This window comes from Neomonachus schauinslandi, chromosome 5 (assembly GCF_002201575.2).
Source record: "Neomonachus schauinslandi chromosome 5, ASM220157v2, whole genome shotgun sequence".
NCBI classification, from domain to species: Eukaryota; Metazoa; Chordata; class Mammalia; order Carnivora; family Phocidae; genus Neomonachus; species Neomonachus schauinslandi.
The window spans coordinates 99,865,576-99,886,715 of NC_058407.1; the positions used below are offsets into that span (position 1 = coordinate 99,865,576).

The following is a 21,140-nucleotide window of genomic DNA, read 5'->3' on the forward strand; positions in this document are numbered from 1 at the left end:
TCCCCGCCCCCCAAGTGGAGACGGACCTGCACGTGCTGGGTTTTGGCTCACCAGAGGCCTCTCAGGGGAGTGAGCCCTTCTGACTAGCTCTCCAGTTCACCCTGGCAGGTTGAGACCCCGGGGAGTAAGCCAGCCGTCCTCCACAACCAGCCCTAATCCCGATGGCCTGGGGGCCTCTCTGTCCAGGGACCAGCTAAAGCTATAAACATCTGCAGCAGGAGGAAGAGGCTATTTGTGGACAAGAAACTTCTGCCTGCAGCCTGAGAAGGCAGTGATTGGGCCTGACATCTGAGCTAGAACCACCATTGTCCCTGCAGGGCTCTGACGCTTCTGGTGAAATCCGACCCCGCCTTCAAGGCCACCACCCCAAGGAGCTGTCCCTGATCCCCACCCAAGTGGGTGTGCCCACTCCCACCTCCAAATCCTGGTGCACAGGGATCTGTGCCTTTCTCGAAGTCTTTGGCTAAAAGTCACTGGAGGGGCACCTAGGTGGCTCAGTTGTTAAGCTTCTGCCTTCGGCTCAGGTCATGATCCCAGGGTCCTGGGATCGAGCCCCGCATCGGGCTCCCTGCTCCGCGGGAAGCCTGCTTCTCCCTCTCCCACTCCCCCTGCTTGTGTTCCCTCTCTCGCTGTGTCTCTCTCTGTCAAATAAATAAAATCTTTAATAAATAAATAAATAAATAAATAAATAAATAAAAGTCACTGGAGCTCCTATCTTCCTCTCTCACTAAAATTGGAGCTCTTGAGGACAGAGGACATGTCCCATTCGGCTCCACATCCCACTGCTGCTCACTGAGCACCTCCATGTGCTCTCATCCCTGTGGCAACACTGAAAGGTGAGGTCTTCTTTCCAAGAGCACATGGAAAAGATGTTCAACGTTACTAATCATTAGGGAAATGCAAATCAGAACCACAAGATACCACTTCACACCCACAAGGATAACTATTCAAAAAAAAACACACACACAAAAAATAACAAGTGTTGGCAAAGACGTGAAGACACTGGAACCGTTGTGCATTGTTGGTAGAATGTAAAATGGAACAGCCCCTGGAAGACGGTTTGACGCTTCCTCAAAAAGTTAAGCACAGTTACCCTATGATCCAGTAATTCCATCTCTAGGTATATACCCAAAAGAATTGAAAGGAGGGACTCAGATACCTGTCCACCCATGTTCATAGCAGCACCAGTCACAGCAGGGGAGAGGGGGAAACAACCAAGTGTTCACCAAGACCCAAATGGATACATAAAATGTGGTGTATCTGTGCAAAGGGATAGTATTCAGCTATAAAAAGTAACAGAGCCCTCACACAGGCCACAACATGGGTGAACCTTGAGGACCTTGTGCTAAGACAAATACTGTATGACTGCTTCTACCTCCATGAGGTGCCAAGAATAGGCAAATTCGTACAGACAGAACACAGAAGAGAGCTTCCCAGGGGCTGGGGGACAGGGGAGTGGATGGGGAGTCAGTGTTTAATGGCTACAGAGTTTCAGTTTGGGATGGATGAGAATGTTCTGGAGATGGATGGTAGTGATGGCAGTGCCACAAGATGAATGAATTTAATGCCACTGAACTGCAACTTCAAAGGGTTAAAATGGTAAACTGTATGTGATGTCTACCTTCCCACAATAAAATAAATAAATGAATGTAACCAAAACCAAACAAAGGTGGCATTATTATCATTGCTCCCCAGTTCTTCAAATGAGGAACTGAAGCTGAGAAAGGTTAGACCACCAGCCCAAGGCCACACCAGCCCATAGCACAGAGCAAGTTTGAACTGAGGGTCACATCGTCAGGCCTCCAGAAGTATGAAGTCAGTGTTGTAAGCCAGACGGGGGACATGGCAGGATCCAGAAACCACAGGGCGACAGAGCAAAGGGCAGTGGAGGATCCAAGGAACATGGCAGAGGCAGGGAGCAGAAGCTCAGATGAGGCTGCTGGCTGCCGTCCCATCATCTCAGTGACCTGGGCCCAGTCCCCACTCTGCCTCTCCTGAGCTGCGTAACTCATCCAAAACAGGGTCCCTTCAGCTCTGACAGTCGTCATCACAGCACCTGCCCAGATCGCCCACCAAAACCACCACAGAGAGTCCCACCTCTAGGCCAGTGCTCACTCTCTTCCCCTTCCCTGAGCACCTCCCTCCTCTACCCTGCTCACGCTCCACTTCCTTCCAGAAAACTTCCAAGATAACCTAGCCCTCTGGGTGACACTATATAACATAAGTCATGAGTTTACTTTCTAAAGTTGTTTCTTCTGTCCCTCTGCTGCCCCATGAAGTCGTGGAGAACAGAGGCCACAGCCCTCAGCCCCAGCCTGGCTCAGGACAGTGAGACCTTGCTTGCTTAAGAGCTGCCGGATTGCTAGTGGGAACGAGAAGCCTGGGCCACAAGGCACCCAGGGAGACAACAGAGGAAGCAAGGAGAGGAGAAGCAGAGAGAGGGGAGAGAGACCAGGAGAGCTGGGAGATTCAAGAGCATGGCGGGCAGGAAAGAATGGATGCACAGGAAGACAGAGCCAGCTAGCCCTCTTGCAGACAGAAAGGAGAAGGCAAGACGGAGCTGTGAGGGGAGGGAAAGACAGAGTGTGCGGGCAGATGGGGGTGAGAAGTTGCCCCACGCTCACCTCCCCACCACCTGCCCACAGGGCCGGCCAAAGGAGGTCAGAGTGACCAGTGTGGCAGTGCCAGGGCAAGGGTCACAGAGTGACGGGGCAAAAAAATGAAGGCAGCCGTGAGCAGAAGCCAGCTAGCAGCCCCGGCCCCGGGAGCCCGTCCACAAGTGTGGGAGGCTCAGCTCAGAAATAACAGGCGCTAATCTGCCCTGTAGCTCGGCATGTTATCTTCATGTCTGCCTGGCCCTCCTCACAGTGCCCCACTCTGGCTGTGCTGGGGCCAGAGCTGGGAGCGGGCCGAATCTCTGTCCTCAAGAGTCTCTAGGTCTAGACTCCCCCTCCTCGGGGCACCCTAGATCAGCCTGCTCTTCTCCCTGTCTGAGGCCTCTTCTTGCCTGCTTGTTCTCAGCTCCCGCTCTGTGTCTCACTGGGCTGGCCCACCTGGAAAACAACCGATGGCTTCTGACCGCGGGAAGTGGGGTGTGTGCAGACCGGGCTCTCAGGGGCCCAGGACGGAGCCGCGGCACTGGAGGATGGCAAGAGTGGGTCCCCCAAGGGAAGATGAGAAGATGGAGGAGAGGAGCCGGAGCGAGACGAGGTCTGAGTCAGCTTGGCAGCTTGTCCCTCTTCCTCCACCTCCCAGGGTCCCATCCCACACACGGGGCTGAGCTCAGAGCTATATATACCTCCCAGCTGGACGGCAGCCCCTACCGAGGGCCCCTTCACCAACTCCGTGAGCGGTCCTGCCCTGGCTCAGCCCCCACGCCTGGTAAGAAGAGATGGGGATAAGCCAGCATCTGGACCCCAGCAGGATCTGTACTCACGGAGGACAGGTGCTGTGGGGGCCGGGTGAGTCATCAGACACTGGGGAGCAGCCTCCAGTGCCCCTGCCCTGTGCCTGACCCACCTGGAGCCCGGGCCAAGCAGGAGACGGGGGCAGGGAGCAGAGGTGCAGGCGGGGCAGCAGGCTTCACGAAGGCCATTCAGGGTGATGGGGGAGCACTGTGCTTGGGGGCAGGGGAACTGCTTCTAGCCTTCGCTCTCCCACTTACTACCTGAGAGACTCTGGGAGAAACTCTTGGCTTCTCTGAGCTTCTATCTCTGCATCTGCAACCAGCGGTTACAATTCCTCCCTCCTCCCTTGAAAAGATCCAAGAAATAAAGATGTCAGAGGCCACTGACCGCTCCTGTCTTCCTCGGCATAATTAAGAGGCTCCTGGCCCCGGCCCCCCTCCCCTCTCTTCCTCCCAGGTCCACCCCTGATGTCAGCATTGGTGGTTCAGTGGTAGAATTCTCGCCTGCCAGGTCCACCCCTGTGTGATCCCCCCACCCTTTACCCCTCCCTGTCTCTCTGCGCAGGAGGAGAGCCACAAACGGGACAACAACATGGCCAGGACAGTTTGCCAAACACCGTTTTCATCCTGCTTCCCCCCACCACTCAACAGCTCCCCTTGGGCCAAACAGAAGTTCACTCCAAGGCCTGCCAGAGGTTCGCAGGCTTGCACTGCCCAAACGGACTCAGTCACAATTGTCTGCTGACCGACAACAAAGTCTCTTCACCCAATTCCTTTACATGTGAAGTGAGGAGAGAAATATCTACCCATAACAACTACATAAAACTATGCAACCCCCACCAAATGTCTACCACCAGGCGAATGGATAAACAAAATGTGGTCTAGCCATACCATGGAATGTTATTCAGGCTGCAAAAGGAAGTTCTGACTTGGGCTACAACATGGAGGACCCTTGAGGACATGATGCTAAGTGAACTAAGGCCGTCACAACAGGGCGGACAGTCTGATGTCACTTGTATGACGTCCCTAGAGTAGTCACGTCCACAGAGACAGAAAGCAGAGTGGTGGTGGTCAGGGGCCAGGAGAAGGAAGCAACAGGAGTCAGTGCCGAGTGGGTATGGAGCCTCAGGAAGATGAAGAAGTTCTGGAGAAGGATGGTGCTGGTGGCTGCACCACAGCGTGAATAGTCCTTTATGCCCCCAAACTGTACATTTAAAAATGGTGAAAAGGGTAAATTTTATGTACTGTGTATTTTATCACACACTCACAAAAAGAGACATCTCAGCATTCAAAGTCCGGTCCACAGTGGCACTCCAATAAATGTCTGCTGATTCTGCCGTGTTCTGCCATCTCCATGCCCCACCCCCCACCCCCACCAGATACCTGCAGCACCCTCAGCTCTCTCCTGCTGAATGCCCCTTGGCCACATGTGTTTGCCAGAAAATTTGTTCCTTCAAGCACAAAGATATATCCTGCCAAGTATCCTTCAGTATCCTGAAGACACATCATGGCTTCCCAACAAGAGACCTGGACAGCTCTCAAGGTTTGTCCTGCGCTCCCCACCCCTTCTCACCTTCACACCTCAGCTCTGCGTCAACACCCACCCCACTCTCCACCAAAGTAGTAGAAAGAACCAAAGATACCAGTTCTCCATTCCTCTCCAGCTCCATGGGAATAACCTATGTAAAGCACTTGCTCCCACACCTGGTGCTCCATACATGTCAGCAGTCTCTTCCACGAAGCTTCCATAGAGGCCAGAAGTAAGAAGCAAACACCAGAGCAGGAAATGGTTAGAGCAAGAGCAGTATAGGGGGCCGACCCAGGGCACGGAGGCCCACAGAAATCAGAGAGACGCGGACCCAGCAAAGCCACAGCCATGGGGCTGGTGAGGAGAGATGCACAGTTATAACTGGTGCCTGAGGATGAGACCCAGGGTCCAACTAGCACGGACCTTGCTCCCCCAACAAATAAAAGAACAAGAGGAATCACTGTGGCCTTGCAGGAAAGGCTGCAGGTAAAGGATGAGTGCCAGGGGCTGTGAGAGCCCCGTGGGTCCCCAAGGTGGTAACAAATTGGACATGTGCTCCGTCTAGCTGAACTAAGTTGAAGAGTGTCCACCCAGAACCTCAGAATGTGTCCTTATTTGGAAATAGGACCTTTACAGTTGTACTAAGATGAGGTCACACTGGATTAGGTGTGACTACTATCCTTATAAGAACAGGAGAGGACACATAGGGAAGATGGCCATGTGACAACAGAGTGACAGCAGAGTCACAGATTGGAGTGATGCAGCTACAAGCCAAGGAAGGCCCCGGCTTGCGAGCAACCACCAGAAGCTAAGAGAGAGACTGAAACAGATCCTCCCTCAGAGCCCCCAAAAGACACCAACCTTAAAGACACCTTGACTCCAGACTTCTCAGCTGTGAGAAAATACACTGCTGCCATGTGAAGCCACCACTGGTGGTCATTTCCTACAGCAGCCCTCGGAGACGAATACGGCCAGCCCCCACGAGCCCCTCATACAGCGCCCTTTAGACAGCTGACAAGGTCTCTGTCTTGGGGAGCTGAGTGGGAACCAGCACTGCATGGAGGAGAGAGAACCCAAATGGAAACCCCTTGGGGTGGGCACATGGCCTGGAGCCATCTTGTTGGGAGCCAGGTCAGGGCCCTCTGTTGTCAGGAGCGCCCGCCAGTTACAGAAACCCTCCCGGTACCTGCCCAAGCCCGGTGTTTCAAGCTGGGGGGTCCCGGGAATGGAAGCCTGACCGGGGCTTTCCAATAGCTATTCAGTTTTTGGTTTTGTTCCACTTTTCCCACATACCCTCTCTTCCATCCAAAGGTCAGCACAGCCCCGGGCAGACAGCTTTGTTCTTCCCACATGGCTACTGGACATAAAGTATCTCTGTATGTTCCCCCATTCTCAGCCACTCCCAAAGATCAAGCCTTTCCAGATGGCTCTGAGCTGGAGGGGACCTTTCCTGAGTGAAGGTCTACAGAACTCTGCTGGACTCTCTCCTGGGACACTCCACACCTGCCCTGTAGCACGTTCTACGTGTGTTCACCTCCCCTACCCCCACCATATTGTGAGCAGGGGCCAGAGCTTCCCCACCTAGGCCTGGCTCACGACTGAGTGTGTGCGCAAATGAGGGGAATGAGGCCAGTAACCACCTCCCTAACCTCCCTTCACAGCCAAGGGTGGGGAGCAGGGAACTGATGAGGCATTTGCCTGGAAGGCAGCTTATGGGACTCTCCCAGTCTGCTCTCGGGGGATGGGGGGTGTTCTTCCCTTTCCCAAGTCTTCTACTACCACAGCTTCTCACCCTGTCAAAGGCTTCTCCTCACATGCCTTCCCATCCCTTGGGAACCCAGGACAGAAGGAAGCAGCATCCACCCGATAAATGCCCCAGTGGTCATTCCCACTTCCGTTACTTGGAGAACCCCAAGGTTGCTGTGCCCACCCCATGCCTGGGCCTTATTTCCAGAACTGAACCATGAGGGCAGGGGCCTGCCACCCCACCCCAACAGGCTCCTTACCGTACATCTTGCCCTCGTCTGACAGGATGATCTTGCGCCGGCCACAAGGCGGGTAGATGGCCAGGGCCTCCTGGAAGCTCTGCTCAATGTCCGGACTCCACACACCCTCCGCGTCATTGTCAATGGGCTTGTCCAACGCCTGACTGCCCCCAGAGACGTTGCTCCCCTCAGGGGAGTTAGGAGGGCTCCACTCGTTGGAGGTAATGGTGCCGGCCTTGCCCTCCAAGGCTCCGCTTGGAGGAGCGCCCGTTGGACCTGTTTGGGCAGAAACCACAGCATTGGAGGAAGAACTGTGTGGCCGTGGGCCAGGGCGTCCCGGGGAATGCCAAGCCCTAGAATCAGTTGCTCTTCCTTGCTTGGCCATCCATAGCACAGGTGGTGTCAGGCCAGGGACCCAGAGGATAAAGAGTGACGTGAAAGGTCTGGGAGGATCAGGAGGCCTGGAATCTAGGGCAGGTCATTTCCCCTCTGTAGACCCCAGCTTCCCACCCTGTCAGATGAGCACAATGGCCTAGGCACTCTCTGAGCAGAGCTCTAAGAATCCAAGACAGGGCTGAGAAGTAGGAGACAGGGACCAAGGACTAACAGATGTTCTGACATCAAATCAAAAAGGGGCAAAAAGGATGTAAATTATTGTGCACTACTGGTAGAAATGTAAAATAGTAACCACTACAGAAAACAGTCGGAAGGTTCCTCAAAGAATTAAACAGAAAAGTACCATATGATCCAACAATTCTACTTCTGGGTATATATCCAAAAAATCTGAAAGCAGGGTCCTGAAGAGATATTTGTACACCCATGTTCATAGCAGCCTTATTAACAATAACCAAGAGGTGGAAGCAGACCAAGTGTCCATGGACAGATGAATGGATAAACCAAATGTGGTATATACACAAGAGGGAATATTATTCAGCCTTAAAAAAGAAGAACAGCCTTACAGTGTGGATGAACCTTGTGGACATTATGCTGAGTGAAAAAAGCCAACCACAGAAAGACAAATGCTGTATGATTCCACTTATAAGAGGTATCTAAAGTAGTCAAAATCATAGACAGAAAGTAAAATGCTGGTTCCCAGGGGCTGGGGGGAGGAGGAAGTGGGGAGTTGTTGTTTAATCAGTATACAGTTTCAATTTTGCAAGATGAAAAATTTCTGGAGATCTGTTGCACAGCAACATGAATATAACTTTTAACACTACCAAACTAATATACTCAAAAATGGTTAAGATGATAAATCTTATGTTTTTTACTACAATTAAAACTTTATATGAAAAAAAAAAGGGATACAAAATAAAATGCAGTTCATCATTCTCCTATTCCATCCTCAGCTTGGGCTCTTTTCAAAGGAAGATTTTGGCCCTGGAAGATTGTCACATATCAGGGCTATAGCACGGTTGATTTGCTGGTGTCTCCAGAAGCTGACAACACAACCCTGCCCTTTGCCACTAGCCCAAACACAGGGCTGGGAGTCTAAGTGCCTGCAGCTTGGCCAAGTTCCTTGGAACTTCTAGTCTCTCCTAGGTTGTACCCCCCCACCCCTCACTCAGCTCCTCCTTTTCCTTCACTGTGGACGTTGACCATACTCACCCTCGTACCCACCTCTTTGTGAGGAACTGTGGGATATGTGGGGCTTCATGTATGGAGAAGGAAAAGAAAGTGAGGAACGCTCTGGGAAAGTCTTAGAGCATCCTGGAGGTGAGAACTATTGCTATCTCTCTCTCTCTAAAATAAATAAAATCTTAAAAAAAAAACAACCTTTAACTTTAATGGCAGTAAAGTAGATGACTTGAAAATTCTCACTCTCTAAAAGAAATTTAGAAATGATAAATAAAATATAACAAATATAATACTTTTAAATGTACAGCTGTCTTCATAAGAAACATCTAGAGGCCCAAAATGAAAGAACTCTAAGTTAAAGGAATAAGTAAATGAGCCATTACTACAATAGCCCTGGGAGGCAAGGGGGGGGGGAAGTTGATCTTAGTAATGAAGCCAATGAGTTTTAATGACCACTCAGATGACAGCTTAGACCTGACAGATACAGGGAGGTTGGAACTTGGAACCATTCCTCAATCCTCAGATAAAAGGAAGAATACTGACAAAATATGACCAGGAAGATTATTTGTCTTGGCCTAAGTCCTAGGTAAAAAAGAAAGAAAAGAAAAGAAAAGAAAAAGGACAAGAGAGGAGAAGAGAACTGTCTTTCCTAAATATTTGTAACCAAAGGCCTGCCTTGACCTTAAGTGGATTTGAAATTTGAATTTTACATTACTCAGGAATTCACAGCCAATTCATAAAAATAAATAGTGGTCCATGGCTGAAAAATCTCTGAAAGACAGTCTTAACCCATATTGCAGAGAATTCCTAAAAATAAAGCCTTGCTAAAAAAAGATCTCAAAATCCAAAGTTGCAACATATAAGAAAGAGGAAACAATCTACGGTGATCAAGATTCAATAGGATTAGAGCCCCAAGAACTAGAGATAACTGAACTATCAGATAAAAACTATTACAGAATGGTATTTAAAATAATTATTAACTTAAACAAAGAATTGGAAACATGAGAAAGAATTAGACACTATCAAAAAACACAAAGCAGACTAGAAAAAGAACCAAACAGGACATTTAGAAATGAACATTTTAGTCACTGGAGTTAAAACCCAACGGTTTCACTGAGATTAATAGCATATTAGACACAGCTAAAGAAAGAATTAACAACCTGGAGGACAGATCTGAAGATATTACTCAGAAGTGTATTTCTTTTTAAATGATAAAGAGCAAGGAGAACAAAATAAGGCAGTTCAACATACCTCCAATTAGCATTCCTGAAGGACAGAATACAGAAAATGAAGTAGAACAACATTTGAAAAGATAATGGCAAGGAAATTTTCCAGAAATAATGAAATACATGAATCCCCCAATTAAGGAACCATACTGAATCCTAACGAGGAAAAATTCAAATAAAATCAACACACATTGTAAGGACATTGCAGAATACCAAAAACAAAGAATAGATCTTAAAAGCATCAAGAGTAAAAAAAAAAAGACAAATTACCTACAAAGGAAGGACTATGACATTAACTGTATATACGGACAGTGGATTTCTAGCAGTAGCACTAGAAGACCCAAGGTTACGTCTCCAAACTGTTGAGAGAAAAATAACTGTTAACCTAAAATTAAAAGCCCAACCAAAATATCACTCAAGAGTGAACATTAAATAAAGGCATTTTCAGATGAAGATGGAGAGAATTTACTACTAACACACCCTCACTAAAAAAGAAAAAAAAAAAAACAGGACAGGAGGGATTTTTGTAAAAGGAACTTCTAGGAATAGAAGGCATTACACACGTGAAGAGAGGTGAACAACGTGGTGATAAAAATAAAAATGAATCTAAACAATATTAACTCTATAAAAACAATAACAACAATGATCATGACTAAGTCTGGTCATGCAATACCCACTCGTGCATGCATGCACATGCAAGGAAAACCATGTTTCTGAACTATAATATCGGAAGATGCATTTGATGAAACTCAAGACCCAGTCACAACAAAAATGCTTAGCAAACTCTAAAAAACAAACTTTCTTAATGTGACAGAAGATATCTTCCCAAACCCACTGTGATGTTATGATTTATAAGAAATGTGTATTTGGTCTTTGCCCTGGTTTCTAGCACAGAGCTCCTAAAACCCTTGGAATTGCCAAGTGATGAGAGCAATAAAGGTGTCTTATGTGAATGTGGTGATTTTTGGAATACAGCTAAGGATGAGGGCTGGTGGCCAGGAGAACCAACCATGTAATTAGAGGGTTGGAACCTTCAGTCCCACCCCACCAGCTCCCCTCCCAAAAAATCCAGGGAAGGGAGAGGGACTAGAGGTTAAATTAATTGCCAATAGCCAGTGATTTAATCAATTGTGCCTATGTAATGAAGCCTCCGTAAAAACCCAAAAGGAGAGGGTTCAGAGAGCTGGTGAGCCGGTGAACACATGGAGATTTGGAACGACTGGTACATACTTGCTGAGGTCACAGAAGTTCCACGCCCTTCCCCCAACCCTGCCCTATGCATCTCTTCCATCTGGCTATTTCTGAGTTATATCTTTTCATAATCAACCAGTAATCTAGTAAGTAAAGTGTTTCTCTGAATTCTATGAGCCACTCTAGCAAATCAATTGAACCCAAGGAGAGATCATTGGAACCTCCAATCTTGCCACTGGTGTCTGGGGTTGGCGGACAGTCTTGTAGGACTAAGCCCTTAACCTGTGGGATATGACTACCTCCAGGTAGACACTGTCAGAAGTGAACTGAATTGTAGGACACCGGGCTGGTCCTGGAGACTCATTGGTTGGTGTGAGAACATCCTTCACCCCACACCCCAACCCCACTCTCACACCCACGTTGGAATTGGTGACCAGAACTTTCACCTGCACAGCTCTTACTGATTAAACACTAGAAGCATTACCTTTAAAGTCAGAAATAAGATAAAGAATGCCCACTTTCAACATTTATACTCACACTGTAAAGTCTGGTTCTGCCAAGAACTTAACTAACACAGTCCTAGCCAACACAGTAGGATAAGAAAAAGATGTGAAGAATGGAAGAAAAGAAGTAAACTGTCGTTGTAAGGAATTATGATAGAAGACTGAAAGGATTTGACAAATTACAATTACATTCTCTTATACCAGAAATAAGGTATCAGACAATACAGTTTTTTAAAATATTGCATTTAGAAACCAACGTCATAATTTACCTGTTGATTAACAATAAATGAGGCCTTTACAAAGAAAACTGTTAAGTGTTTTGAAAGACATAAAATATCTAAATAAAAGGAGAAGAAACTGTGTTCATGGGTGGGAAAATATCATAAAGATGTTGAATCTCTACCAAAAAATCATAAATTCAATGAAATTATGATTAAAAATCCCACAAGGTCTTCCACACAACTTAACAAGCTGATTTTCAAAATATGAGGAAGAACAAAGACCATTCTCAAGTTGTCTTAATTCATCGTCTTCACTCTTCCTTTCTTCTCTTTGGCCTTCTCTAAGTGTTTTCTTCAGGGCTCTGTCCTGACCTCTCCTTTTAAACCCCCATACATAACTCCTGGGGGATCCCCACCCATGGCTTACACTCCCACTGCATATTTTTGATTCCCAAATCTGTATGTCCTTCCTTAGTTTAGCTACATATGGCAACTGCTTACCAGGCAGCTCCAATCAGACTTCTCCAAAGCTCCTCAAATTCAGCATGTCCAAAATCAAATTTTCAGCTGGCCACTGAGTCCTGAAATGACACCACCAACCGCCCAGAGGCCAGAAACCTAAGAGTATATCCTGACTTTTCCCTCTTATCTCCGATAAATAACTAACAACCTCATCCTATCTCCTGAAAGTCTCCTTGAAACCACATCTCCTTCTAGCTCAGAGCCCTAATCCAAGCTTCTGCTAGTGCTCACCCGGGTGACTGTGCCAACCCCATGTAGACTGCATGATCTTTCAGCAGCCACAATGAGTTTTCTGCAATACAAATGTGATCATGTGATTCCTCTACTTAAAATCTTTCAATGGCTTTCCCATGACCTTAGATAAAATGATGTGCCCCATAATAGGATTTTATAAGGCCCTTCATCAGCTGATTCCTGCTCTCCTGCCATACCTTCCATGCATCTGCACCATCCTTTACACTCCCTTCTTTGTACTCCCAACCCCCAAACTCCATTATCCAAATGATACCTCCGACATGCTAAGCTCATTCTCCACACCTGGAAGTGCTGCCTGCAGCCTTCCTCCCCATCCTTTCACCTAACTCCTACTCATCTTTAAGGTCTAGCCAAAATTCACTTTCTCTGGGAGGATGACCCAGACTTCAAGTCTGGATTAGGCACCCTCCTCTGTCCTCCTACAGATCCCCATGCTTTCCATATCTGAGCCCCCAGCCCCCAGGAATGATTGGCATCCTTCACCGTACCTCAGATTCCATGAGGGTGGGGATGGCTGTCTTTCTCTACTAAGTCCTTAGCACCCTACACAATGCTGGGGAACAAGAGAATGAACAAATGAGTGGATATTTGCTAAGTGTCCTTTGTGAAATAATGATTTCTCTGTGGGGAGAATGAACTGTTCCATGTTTAGTGTCAGGAAACCAAAGAAAATATCAGTAAATGTCTGGACTTTGGCACACCAGAGAGAGAGTTTGAGTTTTTGGAGGTTTGTAACATAAAAGTGTGATGTCTGGGAGTCAAGAGACTGGTTCTGGTTCCAGTGTTACAAGCAATCCTGACCATGGTCAAATTCGTCCATTTCTTAGATTGGGATCTAAGATCCTTTCTGTCCTACAGTGTCTGTGGCTCACACTCCCTGCCCAGACCCTCCACTTCCTCTGGAAGCTCTCCTAAGTAGCCTTTAGACATACCACACAGATTTCACCTGGGGCTTTGTTCAAAGAAGGCTGGAGAACTGATCTGCCATGGAGAGATGTCCCATATGCTGATCAACAAGATCAGATGTTAACTAGTACAGGGCCTGACACACAGTCAGTGCTCAGTAAGAGCTATATTAATTGTCACCATCATTGTCTATAAATAACGCCTCACGTGGAAGGTCTAAAGTTCTAAATGGACCTAATAGGCACATATATCTTAAGCCTTAATGCCTAATATTGATTAATGTTAACTAATTAATAACATTAATACTTAAGGCTTGTATGTCCTGGCTTTAGCCTAGATTCTGAGACCTGGCACTAAACACAGATGAATACTCCAAGCCAGGCAGAGGGTGATATGGAGGCCAGAAAGGAGGGAAGGAAAGGAGGGAGGCCCAATGTCCCTGATACTATATGAACCCTTCTGAGGACTAGAGTCTCTGGGCCCTTCCTTCACCCGAGCTGAGCTAGATTGGCTGGCTGAAGTAAGCACCTTCGGTCCCTGTAGAAGTCACACCCAGGGCAACCCAGCAGAACACCAGACCTGGGGAGAACCAGAGATTCATGTCAGATGCTGGCCCACGAGTGAGGTCTCTGAGGACCTGTACTTCGTGTTCCCAAGACTGGGTCCATCCCAGGAGCAGCAGGGGATCACACAAGGCCCCAGGGCTCAGGATTTGCTACTGAAGTGGGGTTGCTCCCAGCCCTGAGTGGCCCTGCTGCCCCCAGGCCATAGCTCTCAGTGGCTGGCCTCTCCCAGCCTTACCGCCCACGGCCCCAGCCCTGGCAGCTGCCTCCCCTCACTAGGCAAACCTCCCACACAGCCTAGGCCCTGCAGCTAGCAGAACGGAGGGTAAGCCAACACCAGCCCAGAGAAAGATGCGCACTCCTCCTACTTCCCCAAACCCTCCACGCTGACCCCCGTGGGCCTGCCAGGACGAGAGCAGGAGGGGAAGACAGATGGCCCAGTTATGCCTGGGCCATGTGCCATGAACAGAGGAATAAAAATAATCCTTGGCTTGGTTTCCAGGGCCTGGCTTGGAGGCCTCTGGTTCTGCCCCCAGCCCCACCCAAAAGCCCACCAGATGGCCCACCCAATGCAAACTCCAGGCTCAAACAACACTCAGCTCCACCCTAGGGTCCACAGATGCCAGTTACTCAGGAATTTTCAGGAGAATTAGAACTTACAGGCATTTATTAAGATTTTTTTAATAATGAGAATAAACTCCTCAAAAACACTTCCAGGACAGGAAGGGAATCATGATCCTCAGGTTATAAAATGAAGAAACCAAGGCTCAGGGAGGGCAAATAACTTGCCCTGAGAAAGTGGCAGAACCTGACCTCATCCCCTCTAATCCCATCCCCTGCCTGGTCTAGAGTTGCATCCTCAGGATTTCCATCTCCTGCTCCCAAAGCCCACCACTTCTGGACCCTTCCATGGCCATCAGTGATCACTAAGCTCCACCCTTCTCCTGCTGGCTGGTAGAATCCCCAAGATGCAACTCAACACAGTATAGTGCCTGGTCTGTGTTCACCTGTTTCCCCCACTGGATTGTGAGCTACCTGAGCAAACGATTATTTCTTAGCACCTGCCCCAACTCTCCTGGCTCAATATCGGGAATTTAGACAGATGTCATCCTACTTTACATAGTATCAATTATCCCACTGATTCCCTTTCCTCCATCAAGAACAAATCTACCACTCATTTCCTTTTATCACAAAATCTTTTAACTTGTTGAGGGTCAACACATGTTATAACTTCCTCCCTGTGCTCCTGACCCCAAATCAGATGGACTGAAACTCAGAAAGTTTGTAAGACCCGCCTGTTGTCATCCAGCGTTAGGGAGAGACAATTCAGAAGGGGCCTGAATCTCCTGCCCCTCCTCTCCCGGCTCAGATTCCAAGAGCTCTGGGATCCAGGCTAAAGGTTCCAACTATATCAGGCTCCTCATAACCTGTGGGCCCTGACATGACCTGTGATGCCTCAGCATCTGATGCTTCTCCCCTGGGGCCCTTGGAAAGAACAACCACCTTCATCCCAACAACTCCTTAACTGAGAAGCTGGGAGGAAAGAAAAAAACAGGATTTCCTTCCAGGGGACCCATTCTAATCTTCCACTGTATTGAGTCTCAGAGGTATAAAGAACAGGAGTCCTTCTTCAGGCTGGTGGCCTTATCTGCAAGGCTTGGTTACCAAGGCCAGTGGAGTTATGTCTCTGCACCCCACCCAGGTGCTTTGCCCAATCCAACATAGTTGTGGTCACAAGAGCATCTACATTGGATGGAATGTGGCTCTCCCATATCAATACATTTTTGAGTGGAGATGAAAATGGCCCCTCCCATCATTACCTTGGTCATTCCCACTGGACTAGACTCTGGAGCCTGGGCCCAACCATCAAGTGCCAAAGGTGCTGTACACACTGAAGCACAAGTACAAGATATAGACTTCTGTGCAAACTCCCTGATTTGGGGGGCTGGGGTATGTCTCTAAGCCTTCACTGTCCTGACCCCATTTCTTAATAAAAACAGGAAGGGAAATCAGGAACAGAAGACCCCAAACTCATTCCCACTCTTCCCTTCAGCCCCCTTGGTTTCCTCAGCAGCCCCTGGACCCCGAGTTCACTCACACTGTTTTCCTGCTTAGGGTGGACCTCCTTCTTTCCTGACACCAGTGCATTAACAAACATCTGCTGAGGGTGGGAGAAGTAGGGAGAGGTCTTTCAACCATAAGCTGAGTAAGGCCTGAGGATCTGATGTGTAACACGGGGACTATAGCTGGTAACACTGTATTGTGTAACTGAAAGTTGCTGAGAGTAGAACTTAAATGTTCTCACCAAAAAGAAAGATGTGAAATGGCAGACGTGTTCATTAACTAGATGGGGGGATCCTTTCACAATGTGTATGCATACCAAATCCCCACAATGCATACTTAAGATATCATACAATTTTCATTTCATTTCATGGACCTCAATAAAAATGAAATTAAAAAAAAAAGAAAACTATTTTTAAAAAACCATCTGAGTACCTATTCTTGGCCTAAACTCTGGAGAAAGGGGTTCAGGCCCTCAGGCTTAGACCTTAGACAGGCCACAGGAGGCTAAGTGCTACAGAGTGTGAGTGGCTTCGGTGGAAGCAGGCACAAAGCACGCAGCTCGAGCTGGGGCCTGCCTCTGCCCGGAAGGGCTTCCTGGCCCGGGCCACAAAGGCCTCAGGTGTCTACCATGTGCTGCCTGAACTGCTTACTGGGCTGCCTCAGAGGTCTCTGTCCTCAACCCTAAGTTGATGTCTTCTTTGCCATCAACAGCCAGGGATGCTTGAGGATCAGGTCCAATCTACATCCCCCAAGGTGCCTAGAAGACCGGCTGCTTTGTTGTAACTGAGGAGGCTGGGAGACAGAAGAAGGAAGAGAAGAGAACCCACCCTCCAGGCAAGGGCAGGGTCACAGTGGGGAGGCCCACTTCCCCAACACACAGTGCTGCCTCCCCTCCTAGCGCACGGCCCCCGTGTACTGGGCAGATGACCTGCTAGACAGGTTCAGGTGGCCCAGCACTCGTGGGAGGGAGGCCTAGCTGTGAAGGAAGTACCAACAAGACACTGAGGGACAGACATTCTGCTCACCAAAGAGAGAACTGTTTTCATATTAAGACTAGGAGGGGGGCGCCTGGGTGGCTCAGTTGTTAAGCGTCTGCCTTCAGCTCAGGTCATGATCCCAGGTCCTGGGATCGAGCCCCGCATCGGGCTCCCTGCTCGGCAGGAAGCCTGCTTCTCCCTCTCCCTTGGCCCCTGCTTATGTTCCCTCTCTCTGCCAAATAAATAAAATCTTTAAAAAAAAAAAAAAAGAGTAGGAAGTACATTTTCACATACCCACTCTGTGTCTGGCCCTGGGCTAAGCCCTTGACTAGATCTCCTCCCAACACCCACTTCAGATGACGACGCTGGGGCCACCCCAGGTGCAGTGCTGCACCTAAGCTCTGAAACTCTAAGTGGCAAGGTTCAGTCCCTTCCGCTCAGCAAACCGCCTCTTGCCCACCACAATGCTGCTTGGACCTCCTTGCCAACAGTTCTGTGGACCACAGGAGGGGGAAGTGGTCTGATTCTACAACACGCAGGATTTAAGTTAAATGTGAAGAGTAACAGGGATGGGTACTGGCGCCAGGACTGACCAGCGAAGGGGAGCTAGAGGCCCCCAAGGCCTCTGGTGAAGGTCCCAACTGGGACACGTGGGCATCCCAAGGTTTGTGTGCATGAGGAAAACCCCAGAGGAGAAAGTTATCCTCCTGAGAGGATAACAGTCCTGAGAGGTAAAACGACTTGCCAAAAGGCCCCATGGCTAGTTAAAACTGGGACCAGAACTCAGCCTCAGCCCTGCACTTTTTTGCTACACAATTGCAATGGCCATGGCCATCATCTGGATGCCTCTGGAAGAGGAGAGAGTTGGTTCCTAGGAAGGAGGGCAGCAGGCAACCCACACATGTGGATAAGCAGGTTCCGCAGCCAGAAAGATTCCTCCTTCCTATTTTCATGCCTGACACCATTAGGGCTTTAGCCCTTGGAGTCGTCCACTCCTTCATTCACAACTGTATACTGAGCACCTACTATATTGCCAGGCATTGGGTACAAGGTCACCAATGACATAGTCCTGCCCTCAACATCCTTCAGCCTCGTGGGGGTGGGGGTCCAGGGTTTCCCGAGAAGATGCAAGTACAGTCTATCCTTCGTACTCACAGAATATTCACAGATTCTGTATTTGCAAATGTGCCTACTCACTAACATTTGGAAGCCCGAGATCCATACCTGCAGTGCTTCTGTGGTTATCTGCAGATACACACACGCTCCGCACCACTGAAACTGGGAGCTGCCATCGCACGCATTCCCAGCCCAGGGGGAACAAGGCTACACTCGGCCTTCTGGCTCCAGTGCTCACACTAGAAACGACAGGCCTTTGCACGGTCTCTTCGGTGCCACCTGGTTCGCATCTTTGTACTTTTTGCTATTGATTTCGCAGTTTAAGCAGGCCCTCCCAAGCGCAGTGCTGCAGCGCGGGCTCGTGTTCCTAAGTGCAAGAAGGCTGCGGTGTGCCCTCTGGAGAGGGGACGGGAGTGTGATAAGCTTCGGGTGTGACCTACAATGCTGTCCGCTGTGAGTTCAACGGTAAGAAATCAGTAATATCTATGAAAGAAATAAGGTGTCTTTGAACAGAAACACACATAAAACAAAAGTTATGAATTAATCAGTTGAAAACATTGCGCTAGATGCTCCCAGGGACCTCACCCCATCCGCTAGAAGCAGTGGTACAGTATCTGCTAATCCAGTGTGCTCGGTGACGTTACAGAACTACCACGAATCCTAAGAATCAAGTGTACTCAGGGAGGGTTACACATTAAACAATTATAGATGAATATCTTGGGGGTAGGAGGCAGGATTTTAATAGACCCTGAGCTCAAGGTACTGGGAATACAACAGCTCATGGAGACAGAAATGTCAAAAGGTGGAACCAGCCCAAATGTCCATCAACAGGTGAATGGGCACACAAAATGTGGCAAATCCATACAATGCAATATTACTCAGCCCGAAAAAAGAGAATGAAGCAAATTGAACTTCATTCAATTTGAATATTCATTCAAAACATGAATATTTTATGTGTCCAGTTATTTTACACTTTTTTTTAAGCGCACCAGGAGATGTGGGGAGGGGGGAGAGATGTGGGCAGAGAAGGGGATTAAGGGACCTGGGCCCAAAATACAGGAGACACAGGAAAATGACCTATTTATAGCTAGAAATGAAAAGACAAGATGGCAGCATTTGGGTCACGGGCAGCAAGTCCTTAGGGATGAAAGGAAAGAGAGGGAGCGAAGGAGGAGAAAACACCCAGTCAAAAAACGGACCTCCATGAGCTGAGCTGAGCCACGTACTCAGCTGAACAAAACTGGCCCCAGTGTGACTGTAGATGGCCGGCCAGGGCTTGCTGGAGTAATACATATATATAAATATATATAACAAATAACACTTTTATTATAAAAAGAATAAAACCACACAAAACCTAGGTGTCCCAATCCCACCCCAGAGCAGCCTCCCTAGTGGTGCCTCTTCGTCCGCTAATACACACGAGGCTCCAGGGAAGGCCTGGCATGAGCCGGGTCCGCTGTGCAGAGGCTTCAGAGTCATGTGACCTGAAGGAAAATCTACCTCTTACCAGACATGTGGCTGATCAGGAACTTGTTTAACCTCCCCAGAGCTTCTGATGAAGGACAGAGACAGAACAGGTAAAGAACGTGGAACACAGCCCAGTGGGTCTGCACCACCCACCACCCTCACTGACCTTCCAGTGCAAAGACACTTACCACACCTTGCTCCTTGACAGGACAGGAGCGGGGAGGGGTGAGAGAAAAGGCAAAGGAGGACCCCACCATCCCACCAGTGTGTCAGAAGGAACCAGTCACAGAGGGCCCACCCACCAGGCCAGGAGAGGGGTGCTGTGGGGCAGAGGTGCCCGCTTGGGCTCTGGAGTCAGAGGCCCGGCTCAGATCCTGGCTGGGCCTCCAAATGGCCAGTAACCCTGGGCAAGCTATAGACCTCTCCAAGCCTGTCCCCCCAAATACATTCCAGAGGTAATAATGTTATCTCCTCACGGGACTGTTGTGAGGTTTCAGTTCAATCGTGTCTCCCACGTGCAGGCACAGAAGCTGGCTCTCGGGAGGGCTTCTCGAACATTGGTGGTTCTTGGCAGAATGATGGAGGGGGGCAAGGGAGGGAGGAGTGAGTCCCTCTGGGACGCAGTGGACAGGAAAGGAGCAGGAGGAATGAGGGGCACAGGAGGAGGAGAGGGTGTGGAGATAGCAGGCCGGTGAGAGAAGCCTCAACAGGGAGGGGCAGTAGATAAGTCAGAGTTGAAGAGGATGATCTGTGGATATAGCCCCAAGCCCTCCACCCATTCCCCAGAACCCCCAATCCCGGGGGGGGGGGTGGTCAGGAGGGCAAATGAGGACAGGGATCCACCTTCCCGGGAGCTGGGACCTGGGACTCTGCCCCAGCCACTCTTCCAAGCAGCCAGGGATGTGGGTGTCTGTGGGCCTGGCCCTAATACATCCAGGAATTGGGTCACAGCAAGTGGGTGTCCATGGCCTCCACTCCCCACTCCACCCCAGGGCTGGCCCCGGAGCCACTAAAGGGGCTGAGGAAGCGGTGATGGGGCTTTAGGCACAGTGCCTGCACAGAAGCCCCTCCAAATAGGTTCTCAAAGGAAGGTAAACCTGGCTCCAGGCTCAACCTCACCAGATTAATTCCCCTATCGGGACTTCCGTGTCCCCACTTACACAAAGAAAAGGTGGGGAAAGTGGAGTATCATTCAGAGATAAAAAGAAATGAGCTGTAAGTCTCTAAAAGACATGGAGGAATCTTAAAGGGATCTTGCTAAGTACAAGCCAATCTGAAAAGGCTACATACACACTGTATGATCACAACCACAGGACATTCTGGAAAAGGCAGCACCACAGACCCAGGAAAAGGACCAATGGAGGGATACGTGGAGCACAGGGGATTTTTAGGGCAGTGAAACTGTTCTGTACAATACTATAATAGTGGATACCTAACATTCACGTTTGTCAAAACCCACAGAACACACAACACACGGAGTGAACCCCAGATGTAAACTATGGACTTTAATAATAAAGTATCAATATTGGCTCATCAACGTAATAAATATGCCACACAAATGCAAGACGTCGACAATGGGAATAAGTAAGTGGGGGAGAAGAGAAGAAACTGTATTTTCTGTTCCATTTTTCTGTA

The 21,140-nt window shown here is 48.8% G+C and overlaps 1 protein-coding gene across 3 annotated transcripts in view; it reads right to left on the reverse strand.

Annotated features, from left to right (window-relative positions):
• The window catches only part of TEAD4 (TEA domain transcription factor 4), a 61,181-nt gene that overhangs the window by 29,057 nt on the left and 10,984 nt on the right, over positions 1-21,140 (reverse strand). For all 3 annotated transcript variants that reach the window (XM_021690798.1, XM_021690797.1, XM_021690799.1), the window contains one exon: positions 6,941-7,195. In XM_021690798.1, coding sequence (XP_021546473.1) covers positions 6,941-7,195 — 255 coding nt within the window. The remainder of the gene's footprint in view (positions 1-6,940; positions 7,196-21,140) is intronic.